Source organism: Gopherus evgoodei, chromosome 15 (assembly GCF_007399415.2).
Source record: "Gopherus evgoodei ecotype Sinaloan lineage chromosome 15, rGopEvg1_v1.p, whole genome shotgun sequence".
In the NCBI taxonomy this organism is placed as follows: Eukaryota; Metazoa; Chordata; order Testudines; family Testudinidae; genus Gopherus; species Gopherus evgoodei.
The window spans coordinates 16,141,094-16,163,902 of NC_044336.1; the positions used below are offsets into that span (position 1 = coordinate 16,141,094).

Here is a 22,809-nt window from a genome sequence, read left to right on the forward strand (position 1 = left end):
ACAACCTAACGCTAATACTGGAGAGACATTGGCTCATTCGTAGCTGTCTAATAACGCTTGGAAACAACACAACCCTGTAGTCTACTAGAATGGGAGAATTTTATCTCTGGTATAGAAAGAATTCCCCCCCACCCCTCAACAATGAAAGATGTTTTGTACCCCACTCACAGAGTTTAGACCTGCACTGACTCAAAGGCTCCAGCTGCAGCTTGATCTATGGGGGCCTGAAGTGTGATTTATGGATCAGAGAATGAGTGGAGCTCTAACAAAACAGGCTTTATTTGCAGCAAGAGATGCTTTAAGCTAGGGAGCATCTACCTTTGGATATGTGCACTTCACTTCCCCTGAAGCCATCAGCAATCAAATACATGTGTGAGGGCAGCTGAGATCTTTCAGTATTCATGTAACAAAGCAGTTATTGAAATGAGTACTAAGTAAAGTCAAATGCTATGCACTGTATATAACTTATTGCACTTGTGACACTACAGAGCAGACAATATCCATTTTTCTCTAATACATCCATGCTGGGATCATCACTACAGCTAGTAAGTGATTTTTTGCATTGCCATTAAGGCTTTTGGGACAGTCCTACTGTTAGCCTGTGATATACATTTTAATATTGTTACCAGTACATCAGCTGACTGCTACAGGTCTTTCTCCCATGAGGCAAACTTCACTAGAACAGTTGTCCGGTAGAACACACTCCTCTACTAGCAACAACCTGTGCCTATAAGGGGGGTACTGATGGTTCATAAAGAGTAGTTGCAGCACCTCAGAATAACATGCTATTCAGATAAAAAGCAAGCACTTGTTTCAGCATTATGGTGGCAGTGTATGGTACAACTGTCAGGTACTCCATGTCTGAACTTCTCTCTGTGGGTTAAGTAGTGTGCCACTGGAACAGCCTCCAGTGTATCTTCCTTTTAGCTGAAACCCCCTCACCACTCTGTTACAATGGAGCCAGGGAGCAGTACCATTACCTTTTGTCCAGCTGGATTAAACAGCACAGGGGCAGGTTTATCTTCCTTTCTGTGATGAACTGTTGGAAATTAAATACTGGGGATGTGTGAGTACAGTAATCCCACCCACTGCTGTACAGCAACAGAACAACTGTGCTGAATCTCAGGGGCCAAACCACCAGAATGTGTTGGCTGTTACAGTTTAAACACAAAGGCAATACAAGATCCTATATTGCTAAGGCCCTAGCAGACAAGGTGACCTACAGAAACAGGAGGATGCTAATGTGAAGCTGGCCAGTTTGAGACACTTTATGGAGAATGGCTTCTAATATATGATGGGTTCTGTCCAGGTGTCTTCATGACACCTATCCTAGTGTCACCCATTAATTAATATTGTCCCTAACATAGGTTGGAGGTGAAAGGTTCTGTTTTGGTGCCTAGTTGTAGCACCACTATCCTCTTTCAACAATCCTTCTGGAGCCTGCTCCAGCTCTCACTCAGGATAAACTAGCCTGCATGGCTGCCAAGTCTTTCCTTTGAATAGATGTTTTGACACGAGCTTGCTCAGGTTAGTGGTCGCATTATGATGTAATAGTAAAATATGTTAGCATGCAAGCTCCTAATCAGAACTGAGGCACTGTACAAATGTGTGTAAACAATGTAAATATCCAGCTCAGAATCAAACACCAAACTGCTGCGAAAACTGTTCTATTGACAAAGCTGACAATTCTTATTTCAATAGCATTTCATCACTCCGCCACCCTGATGTATCAATACACAGCCATCCTACATACTTCTAATGGGTCCTGGAATGGGCTTATGTATATTTCTATACCATACAGCCACAACACCACTGATTTTAGCAAAGGTTTGCATGAACCTTCTTGCAGGTGTCAGTAAGAAGATGGATATACTCCACCGCCTTACAGGGCCATAGTTACCCAGATGGGTTATGGCTTTTCTCACTCCTCTGTTGACTGGCAACCTCCTGCTCCATGAGTGAGGGAGAGAGTCTTAACATGTTCTAATTTAATGTTAGCAAACAACAGGAGTTGCAGACCAGCTGAGACACAAGCACAACAAAAATGATCTAAGCAGTAGTTCTGCTCTGTTCTGAATGGACCAGCAAATCCAGTGCTGACTGATTAAAGGTAGTTTCACCAAAACATAATTCCATAGGAATTCTGGCTGTGTCAATGGTGGCAAGAGATGCTGACAATGCACATGTCCAGGTAGCAGCATCATTGCTGCGAGTTCTGATGTAATACATTTTGCACAATTTTGTGGCTTTGCAGAGCAGTTACCACATTCTCATAGAGAGCATTCACGCTGATGCACAGAGACTGGTGCTGCAGCTCTGTCACCCGACAAACAGCCACTGTACTAACGGCACACAGAAATATCAAGAGCAGCAGCTTCAACAATGCCTGGAACCAGGAGCGCCTCTGCCGGGGCAGCTGAGATGGATGAGAAACTGATGAAAGCTCTGTAATGATATAAATTGTAGGAAAGAGAATGGGAAGACCAAGTCACTTATCAAGAGAAATCTGTACCCCTAAGACATCCAACATGTAGATCTGAGTCCCTTATGGTAAAATTATATGCCACAAGTTTAGCTCTCCCATAACAAGAAAACAATTACTACACCATCTCAGATTTCCCTAGCTTTCCTCAGTTCTAAACATATGCACAGACCCCATCCACAAAGGATGAAACAATACATATTTCTTTTCAAGAAGCAGATGTTTTTGATCTCTCAGAAAACCACCATAATGCCCACATCCAGATGAGCAAACAGCTATGAAGATGATGAAATGCATTCAACTCATGTTAAGAAGCCTTTTTTGCAGGTATTTTTAAGGTACATTCATTTTTTTGAGGCAGAGGAAATATTCCTTAGCAGCAATTGCAGAACTTTGAATCATGTAGATAAGTAATCAAGAGCTCCATCAACTGCAAATATGTTGAAGTTCTGCTTGTTCTCCCAGAGTTATTCATATGTTGCAAGATTCTGAACTAGCTCTACCACTGTGGTCTGATTCCCCCACCTCTTGACCATATTCAACACGAGGGACTACTTCCTACCATCTTGCTACATAATCTGGCACTATTAAAAGCATGGTGGAGCTGGAGGTAGATACACTTCAATGGTAAGGTTCTTGCTTATTCTCTTCCACCTAGTTCTCCTACACTGTGCCAAAATATAGATGAGAAGAGTTAGACTACTCTACGGAATACACCCGCTCCTTGGTGAATATTTCTCATTTGAATCTACAGTTGACTTACCTGGGATCTCACTGCTTTCTTTTTTCGTTTGTGTTTCCATCTCCTGCCTTGCCGCTCTTAGTGCATCATACTCCCGTCTCCTGCGTTCCTTCTCTTCTGCCTTCTCTCGCCTCCGGAGTTCCCTCTCCTGAGCCTCCCTTGCTCGCTGCTCTGCTTCACGCTTCTTCTCCATTTCTGAGGACCAACACAAACATTTTTTCCCCTTCTGTAATAAGTGCTGCATGACTGCTCTTCCCCACTGGGAAGGTAAAGCAATGAAATAACTGCCCCATTTTATCATCCAGAAGTGCTGGATGCACACCCTGTCTTCCTCCTTTGGATCTATTCTCTCCTGGACTCAGTCTTATGTGAGTCAGTGAAAAAATCTACACAGTCCTCATTCCTTACACTTGGTCAATAACATCTCTCATCCAGAGATCTCAGCACTTTACAAGCATTAACTGAGCCACACAATACCACATATGAAGCACTGTCCCCATGTTACAGATGCATAAAATGGAAGCACAAAGGTTAAAGGGACACTGTCAACTTAAATTTTATTAACGGGATTAATTTTAAAGAAATCCTAGTTTGATAGAGGACTCTTTATATAGTAGTCCCTGAAAAGTAGTAGTTTAATTGTTTTTAAAAAATTAAAGGTTCTTCTGCCCCCAATAATATAAGGGTCTGTTTCACAAACAACTCTGCACCGAGTATTGTCAAATGCACAAAGTATATTGAAATAAACATTTGTCACTAACTTTTGAACTATAGTAATCTTCAGTATTAGAGTTTTCAGACAAATGTGATTTTTCAGTTTGTTAATGTTCCTTTAAGGCTTCATTTACATTCAAAGTTTGTACCCATAATTCATCAATGGTAACAACATTCGTGCAAGCACTTTATGGAAAGGCCTCATGCCTTTTTAGCACTGTTGAGGTAAAACAACTGAACCTTCTCTACACTAGCACTTCTACTTGTGGTGAATTAAAGCTCTGAACTTTGTCAGTGTAGACTAGACCTATGTGACATGTTCACAGTGAGTAACAGTAAGACTCCCGTTCTCTTGCTCCAGCACTCAAGCCACACTACCTTTTTAAGAAGGGAAGAAAGAGAAGGTGCTTATGGAAAATGATCCCCTTTAAGAAGAGAGGCAGTTCTCCAGTACGGTGTATCAGCATGGAAATCATTTTCCAAGATATACTGAAGTAAAATCAGCCTTTAGGTTTTAGTGGGCCTCCCAAGACATATCAGGAACCCACAACCCATCAGGCCTTTTTGCAGTTACCCATCTGATCCTCCAGAGGCCCATGCCTCTCCTCTAGAGTGCACCAGGCCTCTCTCCCCTTTCACAGGATTAAGCAGTTGGCTATTGAGGGACCTCTTCCTCCACCTCCAATTCAATACAAATATTCTGTATGTCCTTGGTGCCAAGATATTTGGAACAGTCTTTGTTAGCTGCCCTGGAAGGGCAGAATCAGCTGGTTTGGATATGTAATCAATGGACCCAGAAAAGAGCCTAGAGCGGTAAGTGGGTGGGGGGGGTGTCATGTGCCTACCTCGCTCTGCTTGTAGCCTTCGTTGCCTTTCTCGATCCTGCTCAGACTGGATAGTTTTCATATGCTGCAGCACCTTCAAGATCCAAGACAACAGCATGAGATCTATGCAGCAGATTCATTGCATTATCCTCTTAATATGGAAACAGCATTAGAATGCAGCCATAAGTAGGAGAAGGAATGCATTCCTCTGGGATTGACTTCTAATACTATGTAGCAGAATACAAGGGAGTCCCAAGTGGCTCTTAGAGTGATGCCACAACCTTCAGGTTTACCCCACAAGCTCCACATTGAAGGCATGCATCGTCACTACCAAACCCCCCGCCGTCATTCAGTGCTAGGACAAGCTAATATTTTAGTTTATTTTAACAAGAGGAGACACCATGCTGCTTTTATGACTTAAACGTGAAAATGAATAATACAAACAACCACTTAATTTTAAGTGAGGCTGCCACAGACTCCACGAGCCCTTGCTTAGGTCCAACTTGCCTCACAGTACACTGGGCTTTGACCATGAAAGTGAGGTAACAGACACGTTAATGATGAAGAAAGTTGTGACAATAGACACTGATTTGACTTTTCTACACAACCCGATGATGTCATCTACCAGGATACATACACGTCTGATAAAGGAATGTCTAATAAAATCTGCATTGGGCTAGATCCTCAGCTGGTGCAATTTTGTGCAGCTCCGCTGAGACTTCCGTGACTTTGCTGAGTGTTTGGAGCACTGTCTCAGCTTTGGTCCCAAAACTGCTGCTTCAGGGTCAGACAAAATCTCTCCATTAAAAAAAGAAATCCTCCTTGCAGCCTGTGCGCTGGTACTAGCTGTATCCACTGCTCCATGATCACATGGTTTTTCTAAGGCTGAAAAAGGGTATGTGATCCCTGCCTCAGGAATGGCAGAGAATTGCAGCAGCATAGGCTCCAACCTGCTCCAGCCTTGCTCCGTGGCTCCCAACAGTAATTCTTCACACAAGCCTACAGATGGCCAGCACTTCTTCAGAAGCGCAAAGATGGATATGGATTATTTCTCTCAGTACATCTTTTTCCTAGTAATCAACATTTAAATGCTCACTCTTAATGTCACCTCAGGCTGAGCACCCTGCTTAGCTCACTTCCTAGATCAATGGTCAGGGCACTTATGAAATCATTGCAGGATTAATACTGGCTTTGAATGGGATTAGCCTGTCCCTCATTGCCCTCCTGACCGATACCTTAAAAATTGCAGTGCTGAGAGCCTCCAAGCAAGAGGAGGAGAAAGAACAGCCATGGAATCCATGTAGAAAGACAAGAATAAAATGCAGAGCAATTTCCTTACTCTGATAGCGGCCTGTTTACATTGCTTCTCATCCAGGCAGTCTCCTGCCACTTTGGCCAGGGTAGGATCCAAGGGGTTGTCCTTCAGATCCAACCACTTCAGATTCTGCAGGAAGGAAACACAAATGGAACCAGGCTAGAGTAGGCACACAACAGCACAGTGATAAAGAAAGAGCACAAACAAGGCTGTGTTCATTCTGGAGAGTTCAAAGCAGAAACAAAGAGCTATTTAGTTGTCACGTGAATGAAAGAGATATGGGAAACAAGTTTACATTTCAGGCAGGAGTTTAATTGTAACAAAACTGTAGAAGTTTTGTCAAGGACAGTGCTGCAGATCCCAGTTGCATTTTGGAGCTTATAGTGGTCTGCTGGCAGAGAGACTGACATTTTACTAGAGAAATCAACTTCAGAAGAATCATGGGACTCTGGGCTGCACTCCAAGGCCTTACGTAAACTGCCTAGCAGAGGGGTTTTACCTTGAGCTGTGCAAAACTGACTGGTAGCATAACTAATCGGTTGTTCAGGAGGTCCAGGTGCTGCAAGTTAACCAGGCGACCAAAGTCTGAGGGGAGCTGCTGAAGCTGATTTTTACTCAGATCAAGTTTCACCAGGTGGGTCAAACTGCAGAAGTCCGACTAGAACCCAAACAGGAGTGAAGAAGTTTACAAGCTGGTCAATCATCTTTACTAAGGAATAATAGATATAGCAGCTAGCGTAAGTTGCACAGTGCAGGGAGCTGAGGAAGATCTACATGGACTTGGACTCATTACAGAGCTGCTTGTGTGATGAAGGAAAGTTACTCTCTTCCCCCTCTACCCTCGGACTGTGAGGCAGGGAACAGTGAATACTCTCCTAAAGAGGGTTACACATAGCAATATAATTACAATGAAAATAAGACATACAATGGTGCTTTTGGTATCCAGCTGGTAGAACACTTTGGAATGAAAGCTGCTAGAATCTTCACAGAGTACACTCTCATTTTCTATAAGAAAGCACAGCTAATATGCTATGCCAGCCAACCTCAATAAAACTCAATCACTTAACTGACCCCTCTGTAATGGTGGCAGTGTCACTCATCCTCCCAAGAAGCTAAGAGAACTGCTAGTTACCACACTCCCGCCTGGTCCACCCATGAAGGAGGATGACTGTACCTTTCCAAAGATATTTCCAAACAGACCCCTCCCTCCTCCACAAAGCTTCTCTCTCATCTTACCGGTAGGGAAGTGAGGTTGTTACAGGACAAATCCAATATGGTAGCCTTTGGAAGGGCAGCCTGAGAAAGAGCCAAGGAACCAAATTAAACCTATATCAAAGCTACAGTACTTTAATACATTTGATACCCTGCTGTTTAAGTTTCTGTTTCAGTCTCTGGGATTTCTCCCATACATGGAGTTTTAAGAACTCCCCAGTTGCTACCATTTGAGTTATCTTTGAGACTCTTACATCTCACTCAAATTCAGGGGCTTATGAACACTGCTCCCCCTGAAACAAGTTCTTCACCCAAAGCATCAGTTTAACCCACAATCCATCAGATTTGTTATATCAGTTGGGAACCTTCTCTTCTTCAGGTCACTTCAACCACCAAAAGTCAGGATGACAGGAAGAGTTCAAGATTGTGTATCCTTCTCTTCCCCTTTTCTTCAGACCAGGAGAAACAGAGTGTGTGTCTTCCAAACGCACAACTGGCAACACCTCGAGCTGATAAAATCCAAAAAACTTACACAGGGCCCAAGGCATTCCCAGGAATCACCCCACCTCCATCCCCCATGATCAGTACATTCACAAAGACCGGGTGTAATCTCAGAAGCTCCCCTGCAATACCTTACATCCCCCAGGAAAGACTGATACTGACCAGTTCTTTGACTGGTATCTCATTCAGGTCACTCAGGCTCAAATCCAATTCATTGCCATCAAGTTTGTCTTTCAGGTTTACTCCTTTTCCTCCAGCTTTTGCCATGATCCTGTTGAAAGATAAATTCAGAGTTTCAAGTGGCTCAGCAAAGAGCCTTCATTCTTGGAACGGGAAAAGGACAAGGAATGGAGGAGAGGGCACCAGTACATTTTAGCAAGCCTCCAGATTTTCTTTTAATCTGTATCTACCTAACAAGTACAGCAGGAGTAATGACAGCTGTCATGCCCTGCAAGTATGCCTCAACTGTAACCTTTAAGGACCTCCTTTAGAGGCCAGGGATATTTTAGTTCCCCTGGGCCATTCAGATCTTGCTGGTCCAGGTGCAAGTGTTTGCCAGTTCAGGCTAACTGAGGATGTGGTTTTTGCAACCTGGTTACTGGGAACTGGATTGACAGCCCACCAACTCATTTAGCAAAGGCTACTGAGCAGCCCACCAAATGGGAAAACTATTGGTTGTTCCTCTTTACCAATTCAAGCTGGAAATGGACTGGCAACCTCGACGTGAGATGCCTGATAGAGATCCCTAGTGTGGGTCTCAGCATGCACCTTCAAGGCTTTTCTGACTGAGCAAGAGTTTTATTTTCTCAGAAATAATCCAGTGAAAACATAGTGAAGTTTCTATTTGTCCCACTGTCTGAGGGTTGAGGTTTTGGGGTCCCCAGGGTGTTTGTGAAGAGAGCTCTCTGTCTGAAGGGGAGAAGTACAAGAGGGGTAACATGAACCCAAGTGGAGGGGGTGACTGGATAGAGGGGGAGGAGGCAACGCTGAACAGTGCATTGCCCCAGCTCCCTGACTCTGGCCCAGCACATCCTGCTGCCACTTTGCTGCTTTTATTCTCTTGCTTCTGGTAAAGGGGGCGGGGAGCACAAAGGCTGGAGTGGGGTGTATCCCCAGGCGCCTCAAGCCGGGGGGGCTTTACAGACACAGCATAGAGAGAAGGCGATCCCGGGTCCCATCAACCCCATCCCCTGTGGGAGTGCCCCAGCGCAAGCAAGGGCTTCCCCCCCAAGGGACCAAGAGAGAGTCTCAGACTGACAGACCTCCCCCATAATCCCCGGCCACCCCCGCACAGGGATCCTCCTCATCCCAATACTCCCCGGCCACCCCCGCACAGGGATCCCCCCCCATCCCAATACCCCCGACCACCCCCGCATAGGGATCCTCCCATCCCAATACTCCCAGCCACCCGCACACAGGGATCCCCCCATCCCAATACTCCCTGGCCGCCCCCACACAGGGATCCCCCCATCCCAATACTTCCTGGCCGCCCCCACACAGGGATCCCCCCATCCCAATACTCCCCGGCCACCCCCACACAGGGATGGATCCCCCCATGCCAATACCCCCGGCCGCCCCCACACAGAGATGGATCCCCCCCTATCCCAATACTCCCCGGCCGCCCCCGCACAGGGATCCCCCCCATCCCAATACCCCCGGCCGCCCCCGCACAGGGATCCCCCCCATCCCAATACCCCCGGCCGCCCCCGCACAGGGATCCCCCCCATCCCAATACCCCCGGCCACCCCCGCACAGGGATCCCCCCATCCCAATACTCCCTGGCCACCCCCACACAGGGATTCCCCCCATCCCAGTACTTCCCGGCTGCCCCCACACAGGGTTCCCCCCATCCCAATACTCCCCGGCCGCCCCCACACAGGGATCCCCCCATGCCAATACTCCCGGCCGCCCCCACACAGGGATGGATCCCCCCTATCCTAATACTCCCTGGCCGCCCCCACACAGGGATCCCCCCATCCCAATACTCCCCGGCCGCCCCCGCACAGGGATCCCCCCATCCCAATACTCCCCGGCCGCCCCCGCACAGGGATCCCCCCATCCCAATACTCCCCGGCCGCCCCCGCACAGGGATCCCCCCATCCCAATACTCCCCGGCCGCCCCCACACAGGGATCCCCCCATCCCAATACTCCCCGGCCGCCCCCGCACAGGGATCCCCCCATCCCAATACCAATGGCCGCCCCCGCACAGGGATCCCCCCATCCCAATACTCCCCGGCCGCCCCCGCACAGGGATCCCCCCCATCCCAATACTCCCCGGCCGCCCCCGCACAGGGATCCCCCCCATCCCAATACTCCCCGGCCGCCCCCGCACAGGGATCCCCCCCATCCCAATACTCCCCGGCCGCCCCCGCACAGGGATCCCCCCCATCCCAATACTCCCCGGCCGCCCCCGCACAGGGATCCCCCCATCCCAATACTCCCCGGCCGCCCCCACACAGGGATCCCCCCATCCCAATACCAATGGCCACCCCCACACAGGGATCCCCCCATCCCAATACCAATGGCCACCCCCACACAGGGATCCCCCCATCCCAATACTCCCCGGCCGCCCCCACACAGGGATCCCCCCATCCCAATACCAATGGCCACCCCCACACAGGGATCCCCCCATCCCAATACCCCCGGCCGCCCCCGCACAGGGACCCCCAGGGGCGCCGACCAGAGCAGGCGGAGCGACCCCTCCCCTCGGGCCCCGCACTCACCGCGCGGCCCCACTCCCAGGCTGCCAGCCACTTCCGCATCCACGTCCCCGTCTCAGCCCACCAGCGCCAACGAGCCGGCCCGCTGGCCAAGAGGGCCCCACGCTCAGGCCGGAGGAGGAGGGGCAGAGCGGCGCCCTCTGCAGGGCCAGCGGCTCTCAGCTGAGCGAGCGAAGGGGGGGAGGGTGGCTGAGAGTGGGAGCAGGGGGCGAGTGGGGAGAGGGGAAGGTGGGAGTGAGGGGAAGTGGGAAGGGTTAAGGTGAGAGGGGGGCAGAAGTGGCAGGGAAGGGGAGGGGTGAAGGTGGGAGCAGGTGGGGAGAGGGGAAGGTGGGAGTGAGGGGAAGTGGGAAGGGTCAAGGTGAGAGGGGGGCAGAAGTGGCAGGGAAGGGGAGGGATGAAGGTGGGAACAGGTGGCAGGGGGACAAAGGGGAGGGGTGAAGGTGGGAGCAGGTGGCAGGGGGACAAAGGGGAGGGGTGAAGGTGGGAGCAGGTGGCAGGGGGACAAAGGGGAGGGGTGAAGGTGGGAGCAGGTGGCAGGGGGACAAAGGGGAGGGGTGAAGGTGGGAGCAGGGGAGAGGTGGAGAGGGGAAAGGTGAAGGTGGGAGCAAGGAGGAGAAGGCCGTTGCTAGCACTGCTTTGTTTAACACAGTTGCGGGTGACACGGTTTCCCCTTAGTTGCTGTGTCTGATAGGGGCTCTGAAGCCCCGTTATTAAACCTATACCAGAGCTACAGTGCTCTAACGTATCTGACACGTTGCTCGAATTTCTGTTTCAGTCTTTGGGATTTCTCCCATCCAGAGAGTTTTAAGAGTTTTCCAGTTGTCACCATTGTGATCTCTGCCATAAGTCACTTCTGAGACACTTTTAATCTTCCTCAGATCCTCACTCAAATCCAGGTGTTTATTCTCCCTGAAATTGGTCCTTCCTCCAAAACAACAACTTCATCCTCCAGCTACTAAATTTATTAGATCCATTTTTTTCAAGCTACATCAAGCCCTGTTATTCTGGGGAGGTGGGAGCTCCCCATGTGAATCAGAGAGCCCATGAGATACTGGATGCTAAATCTCTCTGCACACATGTGTTGATCTCTGTTTACATGACAAGCCTGGGTGCTAAAATAAACCCAAGGGGCTAGCTTTGCAGCCCTGATGTAACTGAAGTATCATGGATCCAAGGGAGTGCCATGTCTCCTCAAACTGGGGCAATTATTTAGCATCTATGCTCCCTGTGGAACTGGCATTCTGTGGTCTCTCCCTGCTTATCTTGCCATGGGGCTGCTTGTGCCTCAATTTCCTGATCTCTGTGATGTGGTGTGTACCCCATGGGCTGTGAAGGGGTTAATGTGGGTTTGAGGGGCCGGTTAGGTTACCTGGGTGCATCTGGAGGGAGAGTCACGTCTAACTGAACAAGAAACCCAGTTGGCCAGGAGTATAAAGCCAGGAAGTTTGCAGCAGAAAGAGGCTGCAGGGACAGAATCCACAGTTGCTCTCTGGGAGCAGGGAGGAGGGGAGGAGAAAACCAAAAAGGGAGAATAAGCCCTGGGGTTCTAGCCCTGGGAGATGGGTCAACCCCAGAGGAGTTATGGCAAAAGGAAGCTTGAGAAAGCTAGGTGGGAAGAAGCCTAGGGAAACAGCAGCAAGGGGTAGGATTGTGTGGCTCTTGGCTGCTTGTTATAGGATCCTTGGGCTGGAACCCAGTGTAGAGGGTGGGCCTGGGTGTGTTGCAGGTGCCCACTGGACAGCTGGTCCAGAGATACTTTATTACCCCGGAGGGGAGGCCTCTATATTGACTCTATAGTGACCTGGCTAGAGAGCTGAGTCACGAAGAGAGAACACCCTCAGTTGTGATGGGAGAGCGAGGGGTCACAGCTTGAGTAACTGACAGAAGAGGCTGCCAGACTGGACGAGAGCTGATTCCCCAGAGCAGTCACAAGAAGTCGCCACCTATATTGAGAGAACCCATCATCGCAGTTGTCCTCCTTGGATTCAGTTGGCACCTCTGGGACATTGGTGAACTAGGCTGTCATCCCACAACCTTGTCAGGATCTGGATCAAGTAGGGTTGCCAACTTTCTAAGCACACAAAACCAAACACCCTAGCCCTGCCCCTTCCCCGAGGCCTTGCCTCCCGTTCACTACATTCTCCCACCCTCAGTTGCTCGCTCTCCTCCACCCTCACTCACTTTCACTGGACTGGGGCAAGGGGTTGGGGTGTGTGAGGGGGTGAGGGCTCTAACTGGGGGTCTGGGCTCCAGGGTGGGGCCAGAAATGGAGGGGTTATGGTGCAGGAGGGGGCTCCAGGCTGGGGCAGGGGGTTGGGGTGCGGGAGGAGGTGAGAGCAGTGCAGGAGTGCAGGCTCTGGAGTTGGGCCAGGAATGAGGGGTTTGGGGTGCAGGAGGGGGCTCTGGGTTTGAGGGGGTTGGGGCACGGGGTTCCCTCTGGCAGCTCCCAGTCAGCGGGGGCGCTGAGGCAGGCTGCCTGCCTGTCCTGGCACTGCACTGCACCCTGGAAGCAGCCAGCAGGTCCGGCTCCTAGTCGGAGGCATGGTTGGTGACACTGCATACTGCTCTCACCTGCAAGAGTAACACCGACAGACCCTGATTGTCAGTGGGCAGGATTGAACCTGGGAACTTTGGAGCTAAATGCATGAGCCTCTACTGCATAAGCTAAAAGCCATGTGGCTCTTAGCTAAGGCTGTAGAACAGACACATTAATCCCTAAGTGATCTCGGTACCATTACATGGGACAGAGCACCACACACAGGAGGCCTGTGGGTTACATAGGCACTGCTCTCACAGGTCCCATTGGCCGTGGTTCCTGGCCAATGGGAGTATGGAGCCAAGGCTTGGGGTGGGGGCAGTGTGCAGAGACCCATGTCCCCCCTGTCTAGGACCGAGACCTGCTGGCCACTTCTGGGGCACAGCGCGGAGCCAGACAGGTAGGGACTAGCCTGCCTTTGCTCCGCATCACCGCTGGCCGGACTTTTAATGGTCTGGTCGGTAGTGCTGACCAGAGCCACCAGGGTCCATTTTCAGCTGGATGTTCTGGTCGAAAACTGGACACCTGGTCACCCTAGGGTCGAGGTTCCTGGCCTGGTTGTCTTTATGTAGCAGGTCAACCACTTGTGCTTTGGTTAACTTCTTAAAGTTTAACTCTTTTGCACAGCTGTATCATCTGTTTCTTAGGGAGCTGATAATATCTCCTCTTCATTGTCAGTCCTTTCCTTCTCTGTACCCCAAAGAATGTAAACTACTGCACTGTACAAACAGTCACTAAATAATGTTACCAGTAGGCACTGGACTGTGACTTTCTATTTCTGGCTCAATCACTGATCTCAGGCAAGTCATTTCACCTCACTGTGCTTCCGTTTCCTGGCCACCCTTTGTCCAGCTTGTGCAGGCAGAATGCAAGATTTTCGGGAGGGGGACTGTGTCTTATGATGTGTCTGTCCAGTCCCTAGCACAATGGGGCCCCGATCTCAGCCTTGAGGAGAGCCTACCACAAGCTACATCCTCCCTCCTTGCAGAACAGTGTGAAGAAAGGCTGGAAAATTAAAATACAGAAGCCAGATTTTACAACAGAGTCTGATGATTTTAGGTGCTCAACCAGAGGCAGCTTAACCAGGCCTGATTTTCAGAGAGTGAGTGCCCAGCACTTTCTGATATTCAGAGAAGTCTTTGAGAGTGTCTCAAGTTGGGCATCCAAAAATGGAAGCACCCTAAGCCACAGTGGTCTGATTCTATTCTCACACTCATGGAATGCCACCAACATCAGTGGAGTTACTCCTGATTTACACCATTGTAAAAGAGCAGAGAATTCGGCCCATAGTGTAGCTTCATGTAGCAAATCCCACCTCCACTCTCCTCATTGATAGTCCTTCCATCTGCCTGCCCTCAGACTGTAGTCCTGCTCTGTTTGTCTCTCTTGTTTTGGTGCCAACGCAGCAAACACTAACTCATGTGTTAGTTACTTAATTTATGTGAGTTAGTCCTATTAAAATCAATATGTAAATACAGGAGTAACTTTATGCATGTGCATAAGTGTTTGTGGGACTGGAGCCTTTGACTGTAAAGTCACCTTGATTGATTGGTCCTTCAGCTCTCATATAGATTGCACCAATCACAACGTCTTCCATTCTTCTCGTATCCTGGCCTTCCTTCTCCATGTGTGGCCGTGTCTTTTCATGATAAAATCTTCCCATCTCACTGGAAGGCAGCTGAGTGGTCATTTCAGTTCCCATGGGTACCACTCGGTGACAGCTGCAGTCCATCTGTTGTCGGTGAGCCTTGCTATATTTACTGTAAGGTGTTCAGGGCAAAAATAATGTATTTTTATCTGAGTCGATAGTGCCCCATGTTAACTGTCAGTGCTATATATGGCAGCATCTCAAATGCATTGTGTGCTTGTGCTTTACAACCACAGAGGCTCAGGGCCGGCTTTAGGCCGAATTGCCTGATTCCCGGGATTCGGGCCCCGCGCCTAAGAGGGCCCCGCATCTTAGGCATTTTTTTTTTTTAAACACACACTTACCCCGGGTCCCTGGCTGCGGTCTGCTCCAGGGTCTTCCGTGGTCCCGCTCCTTTGACCAAAGTGCAGGCAGGAGTGCGGCAAGCCCCACGGCCCTGCTCTCCCGGCTGGAGCTCCAGCCGGAGCGCCGCAAGCCCCGCTGCCCCATTCTCCAAGCTGGAGCTCTGGGCCCTTTAAATAGCCCTCAGAGCCCTGGGGTAGCGAGGGGCTCCGGGAGTTATTTCTAGGGCTGGGGCTCCAGCTGCCTCTGCCACGCTGGTCCTTTAAATAGCCGCCAGAGCCCCACCACCCCCTGTGTTCTCCAGGGCTCCTATGGCTATTTAAAAGGTCTGGGGCGGGTAGAAGCTGGGGAGCCCCGGGCCCTTAAATAGCCCCCAAAGCCCTGGGATAGCAGGGGATTTGGGGGCTATTTAAAGGGCTGAGCTCCAGCTGCCTCTGCTGCACCCCCTGCCCTGCCGGCACCAGCCCCACCCCCCCGCCTGCAGTCAGCTCTGCACCCTGTGCCCACAGCCAGCCCCTGCCAAACCCCCTGCCCTGTCCCCAGTCAACCCCTGCCACACACTCCTGCGGCTCTGCCCAAAGCCAGCCAGCCCCCCACAAGCTGCTGCCTGTACCAGCCCTGCACGCCCTGCCCTGTCTCCAGCCAACCCCTGCTGCACTCCCCTGCCTGAAGCCAGCCAGTCCCACACTCCTCTGTCTCCAGCCCTGCCAACCCCCGCTGCACCCCCCTGTAGCCCTGCCTGAAGCCAGCCTGCCTCACACGCCTCCTGTCTCCAACCAGCTCCGCACCTCTTGCCCTGCCTGCAGCCAGACCCTACCTCCAGTCAGCCCCAGCCCTGCCTCCAACCAGCCCCATGTCCACTGCTGCCCTGCAGTTCCCAGGGCAGTAACCCTGCACACCTGTTTCAATGAGGGGGGCAGGGAGCAGCTGGGACCCACACATGTGCAAGCCCGCAGGGAGTGGCGGGGACCCACACATGTGAAACGGCGGTCATTAATAACCAATCAACAGCATATATGATGCAATGTACATAATATATAATTTTATTATTTATATAGTTATGGAAAGTAAATAATACACGAAAGAAATGAAAGGCTTTTTTTTCCACTTTTTTTTTTAAGTCATCCCTGCCAGGGCCCCACCAAAAATGTTCGAATTGGGCCCCGCAATTCCTAAAGCCGACCCTGCAGAGGCTCTGACCCTAAGAGCTTACAATAAGTGTAGTAAGATAATTAATAATAATAAATTCGGTGTCAGTCTAACCTCCCCACTTTCAGAGTATCAGCCTACATGGGTGAATCCCAGTTACACATTAATCCAGGTAATATGCAGAAATCCTTGCGACTGACCCCTCTGGCGAAATGAGGGCACACGGTCAAGGCTGTCAGAAGAGTGACAGTATGAATGAGTGAAATCTTGCCTAGGGTTGAGTAAGATTTTAACTGTCTCCAACTAAGGCACAAGTCTTAAAATCTGCCTCCGAATTCATTCAAAATGGGGCAACTTGGCAGATCTGCTGTGCAGCTGTGACCTGTGCTCTCATTTCCTGCCGATAAAAGCCAAATGCTCCTGACCCAATTTAAACCCAGAACCCAAAGTCCACGGACACTTGTCTGGATGCCAAAAATTATTGGCAATCTGCAGCAAAGCAAATGAGACAAGCCCTTTCCTTACAGATACAGAACCTGCTCCTGATCCCACTAAAATCAATGAGAGGTCTGGCACCAGAAGCAGGATTGGACCCACAATATGGCCCATGGCGAGGTCATACTCAGATGCCGTACTGTACTGTGCCCTGACCGTTTGGCTGTCAGTCATCTTAGGCCCAGGGCAATGCTGCAGTCAGAGATGCAGGATCCTTGGAACTTGCAGCTTCTTCTAAAGTATCAGGGGAGATTAGATACAGTTTTATTTACCTTTAGAAGAGTTATTCTAAACCACTTTGTTAACCGGCCCAGGCTAAATCTACACTATGTGTTGGAGTTTGGGGCAGGGAGCTCAAGCAATTCTGTCCTTTTGTTTTGTCTTGAGGGCCACAGGGAATCATTGTCTCCATCAGGGGATCAATGGTTGGGTGATCCAAATAGCTGTTTATCCACCACCCCTGCCTGATTACCTACTCTGGTCCTCTTCTGCCCCCAGTCCCCTGTTGTGTAGGGACATGGAGAATCTCTGAAAAATTGGACCTCACTTTTCCCAAGGAGTTCATAAGAACAGCTGTACTGGGTCAGACCAAAGGTCCATCTAGCCCAGTAGCTTGTCTTCTGCCAGTGGCCAATGCCCCAGAGGGAATGAACAGAACAGATAATCATCAAGTGACCCAACCCCTGTCACCCATTTCCAGCTTCTGGCAGAGGCATACCCCCTCTATGGGCTCTAATTCTGGCCTACTCTTGTGAGGCAGAATTAAATTGTAAAAAAAAAAAAAAAAGGGGAGGGGGAACCAGTTTGTTATTTGAGCCGATTAATGTCCCTTGCGTTGCTCTTAAATCCCCCACATACACACACAACTCACCTGTCCTCAGGTTCTACTTCTACTAGTATATTTTGAAGCTGTCAAGCCATACAGAAATCCCTATTTTCTTTTTAGTGATTTTGACTAAATCGTTTATAGTTCAATAATTTAAATTAGATTGTTCCTTTGCCTGCAGCGGCCAGCACAAATTGATCATTTACAGACACACTCACTGGGAAAGGCCCATTTTCTTCAGAATGAATGGCTGTAAAGGCTTCTCAGGAAAGAAAGCACCTAGTGACACTAGCTGTCATCACCTGACCTCCCCTTTGTATAATTTGTTTTATTGCTAAGGTTTTGACAGGCGTGACTGCACAGAATAATACTGCCAGAACCCGGTTTATTATTAAACCAAGCATTCTCTTCCTTAACACTTAACAATCCTTTTAACAGTTTCACAGCCCCCAAACTTTGCAGTGTTTATTTGTGCAAAAGCTTCTTTTAACTTCTTACTTTTAATTAAAAAAAATCACATACTTATTTCCCAGCGTGATATTTTTAGACAAATTGTTTTGGCAGCTTTCAGCTTTTAAATAATTTATTTATTTTTACACTTATTTAACTTAGCACACTTGGCCTGCAAAGCTGTACTCACTAAATACAGTCCTTGAAGGACAATTCCTTTTTACTTTGGATTTATGCAAATAGGTAACAGACATTGTTTCTCCCTGACCTTTTAGGATTTTATTTCCACTTAGTTTTTCTTCTTTTCAACTTTCCTTTGCGCTTTATGCTTTTTACGTTCATTCCTTAAGGTGGCATATTTTGTTTGTGAAGTTTTAGCCACCAGAAACAATCCTTGTGAAACTGCTGCCTTGATCTGGATGTTCCTTGCCTTGGGGAAATAAACTAGGTACTATTTTTCTATAGCTGGCAATGGGTCCTGTTTTTTTTTTAAATTGTAGTGGCATTTAACAGACCTTTGCTGTGCTTAGCCAATACTTTATTTATGGCATTCAATGGACCTCTACTATCTTCTGCCAAGCATTCTTTTTTCCCTCCCAGACCACTCTCTGGAGTTCCTTTTTTACCTAATCCCAGTCTACCCCTAATACTTCCCATAGGATCCTCCCTTAGATTTAACCTCTCTCTTCAGCTAGCTTCATTATATTAAAACCCTTAAATCCTTTCAATGCCATTTTCCCTTAATGCTCGCTTGTGACCCTCATGCTAAGGAGTTTCTACGTTATCTGCTCCAGATGAGCAGATCCGAGTCACAGTACTGATATGTTGGGTAGCCTCTGAGACCGTATCCACTTAGGAGTATGTTAGGGTGGCTTTTGAGACCTTATCCACTCGGTTCCCAAGAACTCAACTCACCTCCGAACTCATTATCTTGTTGGCATACAGTCAAACTACACTTGAGTTGATCAGGCTTAAGCATATGGGGTGGGTACAGGGCATACCACACATCCAAAATCACACTGCAAACCTCTTCCTTTATATACATTTACTATACATTGCATTACACGTTGTGGAATTGGCTTAGGCACTTCACAGGAACCAGTCCCAGTACAGCATATGCCATCCATATACTCTCCATGTATGACTTTCTCTTTATCTCATCTTTACAAATTCCTGACGTATCTTATCCATTGTTATCTTGTCCACTGTAAGTGGCTCCTTGAGCATTCCCCCTTATCTAGCTAGCACAGACAGTCTGTTTACAGCCTGCCAATCCATTTACCTCCCTAATCTGTCACTCAGGAAATGAGGCCTCATCTCTTACTCATGTGAAGCCAGGCCTACAACAATCAGGGTCCTGGAAGTTCCAGGGGAGAGCAGCAGGTTTAAACCCTGCAAAATAAGCAGTTAACCCAACTGATTGCACACTGTGATATTTTACTGTAAGAGAACGTCAAGTAAGATCATTTAGGAAAGCTTGTCATGCACGGAACGGAATAGCCAAGGTCAGATATGTATACAGGTTATGAAGGGGTGTGTGTCTGTACATATAGAAAATTGTAAGTGTGTTGTGACTTCAGCCTCATCTCACAAGAGGGCAGTGAAGCAACCAGGCAGGAAAGGGCTACTTCACCAACCAGATGAAACCGGCTTCAAGAACCTAGGCTTATCCATCCCAGGAAAAAATGAGGAGGAACATCAATGCAAGTTGGAACAGCTTGAACCTGAAAACAAAACCCTGGTGTTCAGAAACCAAGAAAGGAAGAAGTTTCCCCCACTTTTAATATCTATAGAGACTAAAGAAACCCCCCACAAACCCTTTTAAAGTGGAAGGGCTTTGAACTAGAGACCATCCAGATCTTGGGGGACAACCTTAAGGCAGGAGGCTGTCTGTGAACACTGTAGCTAAGGGGTACATTGGGAAATGGTTTTAAGATGGTAGGTAACTTCTTTAAAAGGGATTAGATGTAATATGAGAGTATAAAGCCTGAGGTTGCATCTTTATATTTATTTTCGGTCTACTTTGTATATGTTTGCTTTCCCGAACCATTTCATCTCCGAATCTCTGCTTTTTCTGTTAAATAAACGTTGTTTATTTTTATACCAAGCCAGTTTCTGGGATGCAAACTGTGTGGAGTGTGTATGCCAAGGTGAGCTAGGACCTGGGGGGCTGGTTCCACACTTTCGGGGTTGACGTACTAGAGGGGAACAGTCCGAATATCTGGTCACTAAGAACTTGGGGAGATCTGTGACTGGAAGAGCTATTGGTGTCGCCCTCCAAAGAGAAACTAGGTTTGTGAAAGCCAGGGTGAGACCTTATGCCTGTAATGCTTGAGAACTTAGTCAAAATCCAGTGAATGATACTTTTTCCAAATGGGCTAGCAATTGAATACGGTATGATTTGTTGATTTAAGGATATGACCTTTGCATAGTTTGACATGTGATGTTGACTTTAAAGACGTAAAATGTTCAGTTCTTAGCATTGGCACCAGGATTAAATATTTTTATAATTGCTACATGTTCACTACTATTGCTAAGTGTGCTGAGGCCATCAGAAATGTAGGCAGGCTGGTATAGATGGCATCTCTGTCACTTGCCCTCACATAGCTCTGTCCTACCTTATCAAAGTGTGTATTTAAGGTATCTGCTTCCAGCATCTCCAGTTACATAAAGTGGAACTCAGGCCTACGGTTCAAGGGATCTGTGCCAGCAGATCGCGGAGTTTGCTAGAGGAAAGTGAAGGCAGGAGCAGCCTCTCAGTCTGAGTGAGCCTGAGTGACTGAATCAGAAAGGGGCAGTAATGCCAAACAGGCTGCTGCATATGAACCCCATCCAACCCCTCCAAAAAACTGTTGTGAAACCTATCCTAGATATGTCTTAATGCTGCCTGGGCTTTGGCAAGTCTTATGTCCGTATGGTGCTGGTTGGCGCTAGCATTTCAGTGTCCAGTGAGGGCAGTTGTCATTTTACAATCAGAGTAATTTCTCCAGTCCCCTTTGTCCCTAAGGTTCAGTGCTGCTGTGATCGGCTCAGGATTGCTTTCTCCCTGAATCTGAGTGCTGCATAGAGCTGAGTGCCTCTGTTCTGGGGCTGGGTGTCTGGATCTGCCTTGGTCTCTCAGGTGCAGTGATCATAATTCAGTGTTTCTGGAATAGCTGTGCAGCTCCCAGCTGCTCTTCCTACCCGGTGAAGAAATGTGGGTAGCTGGGCTCCGATGCCCAGATTCACCCTGGGACAGGGAGATGCATGATCATTATGGCATGTTTGAAGCTAGCGGTTTGGGAGGTGGGAGCTGTACTTGTAAAGTGAACGGAGCTGAAGGGCATTCGATAAGTTATGTAAGGGGGCAAGGTGATTCCGGAAAAAAGAGGCCAAGTTGTGGGCAGGCAATTTAAGGTTATCTGGAGAGAGGCAGATGTTAGTGTAGAGGTAGTTTGGAGAATAGGTTTTGGGTTGGAGAGGGTGGATGCAAATAGGGCAGCTTGGAGAACAGATAAGGGATGCAGATAACAAAGGAACAGATACCAGGTTGTGCATGGTGGGGTAGAATCCAGGGAAGAGGGATGGTTTGGGAACAGGAGACAGTGGCAGGACAGGTAATGAGCTTCAAAATTCTCAGTCTCTGTATTCTCCCCCCTTCAATTAATTTAAAATTGTCCTTGATCTCTCTCTGTGTGTGGAGTAGTGATTTGCTGCTCCAGCTCACGCAAACATTTCCCTCTTAGCTTGTTCAATACTCCATGTCCCAGACTGGGAAATCTGTTCTTTGTTTTAATGGAAAAATTATGTTTTCTCACAGCAGGAACCAAGCTGGGAAGCAGCAGCACCACTCAGCTAACAAACTGAGATGAAGCAGCTGTAAGTGTCCATGTGCTGCTTCCAAGAAATACTCACAGTATGTTGATATAATCCAAGGTGCGTGACTGTACATGGGGAGGAAGGGATGGAGACTTTGCAGTAGGTTCCGGAGGGGTAAATCTTCCCCCAAGACATTCCTCTCCTCTCCTCTGCCAATTACCTCTCCCTTGGTGCAGTCTAGCCCATTCTAAAGGCAAATCAGTAACATGCCATTTCTGGCAGGATGATTGACCAGCATTCTGAGAAGTGAGAGAGAGAGAGAAAGTGTGTGTGTGTGTCTATCTGAGGCAGAGACATCCGCCACCCCCTTCCATTTGAACAAGGGTGGTGGAATCTGTACAGAAGTGCAGCTGGCTGGCTGGACAATTGGTAAGGCTCAAGCTGGTGGGAGAGAGTGGAGTTGATCTAGTGAAGTTGTGAGAGGTGTGGGAGTTGCTGAAGCTACTGCAGACACCGAAGCAGGCTGCTGCCTTGCTTGACCTTACATGTTGCACCTCAGTGTGTGCTGGCTGCTTTTCAGGACATAAACCAAGACAGGTTCTTGTCCCAAAGCGTTTCCAACTTATTCAGAACGGATAGAACGATGCTTCTTATGTTCTGCCATCTGTTTTTGCACAGGCTCATTTGTCCATTTTCCTGGCCCAATTATTACCCTTACATAACAGATTTTCTTTTTCTCCTGCCTCCCTGCAACCTGCCTCCCCCTTCCCCCACCACCTTTGCATCTAGAAGGTTTGGAGTTTGTCTTCTCTGTGGACACTACCTCTTAAAGAGTCTTTCCCCTGCCATCCCCGGGAGTGGTGGCTGTGGGTAGCATGCCTGTGCTGGGAAGAGATAGTGTGCTGTGAACTGGAGTGTGGAGGTGCCAGGGGTTATGTGGGTGGCTCACCACTAACTGCCTTTCAAGCCTGGTGTGGGAGCTTTCTGGGGAGGGACCCTGCCTGCAGAAGTGGCTGGGGCAGCGTGGGAGCTCGCTGGGGAGGAAGTTGGAACC

General features: G+C 48.6%; 1 protein-coding gene across 2 annotated transcripts; it reads right to left on the reverse strand.

Annotated features, from left to right (window-relative positions):
- Window positions 1-255: 255 nt before the first annotated feature.
- LRRC59 (leucine rich repeat containing 59) lies at window positions 256-10,589 on the reverse strand. Of its 2 annotated transcripts, none has more exons than XM_030534970.1 (8): window positions 10,515-10,589; window positions 7,953-8,061; window positions 7,314-7,373; window positions 6,577-6,735; window positions 6,102-6,206; window positions 4,784-4,856; window positions 3,246-3,419; window positions 256-2,445 (listed from the first exon to the last, which is right to left on the reverse strand). In XM_030534970.1, the coding sequence occupies exons 2-8, from the start codon at window positions 8,055-8,057 to the stop codon at window positions 2,201-2,203; spliced, it is 921 nt and encodes a 306-aa protein (XP_030390830.1). In that variant the 5' UTR covers window positions 8,058-8,061; window positions 10,515-10,589; the 3' UTR covers window positions 256-2,200. The 2 variants fall into 2 exon arrangements, with proteins under 2 accessions (XP_030390830.1, XP_030390831.1); XM_030534971.1 differs by having other exon boundaries at window positions 7,953-8,064; window positions 10,515-10,580.
- Between the last annotated feature and the right edge of the window lie 12,220 nt (window positions 10,590-22,809).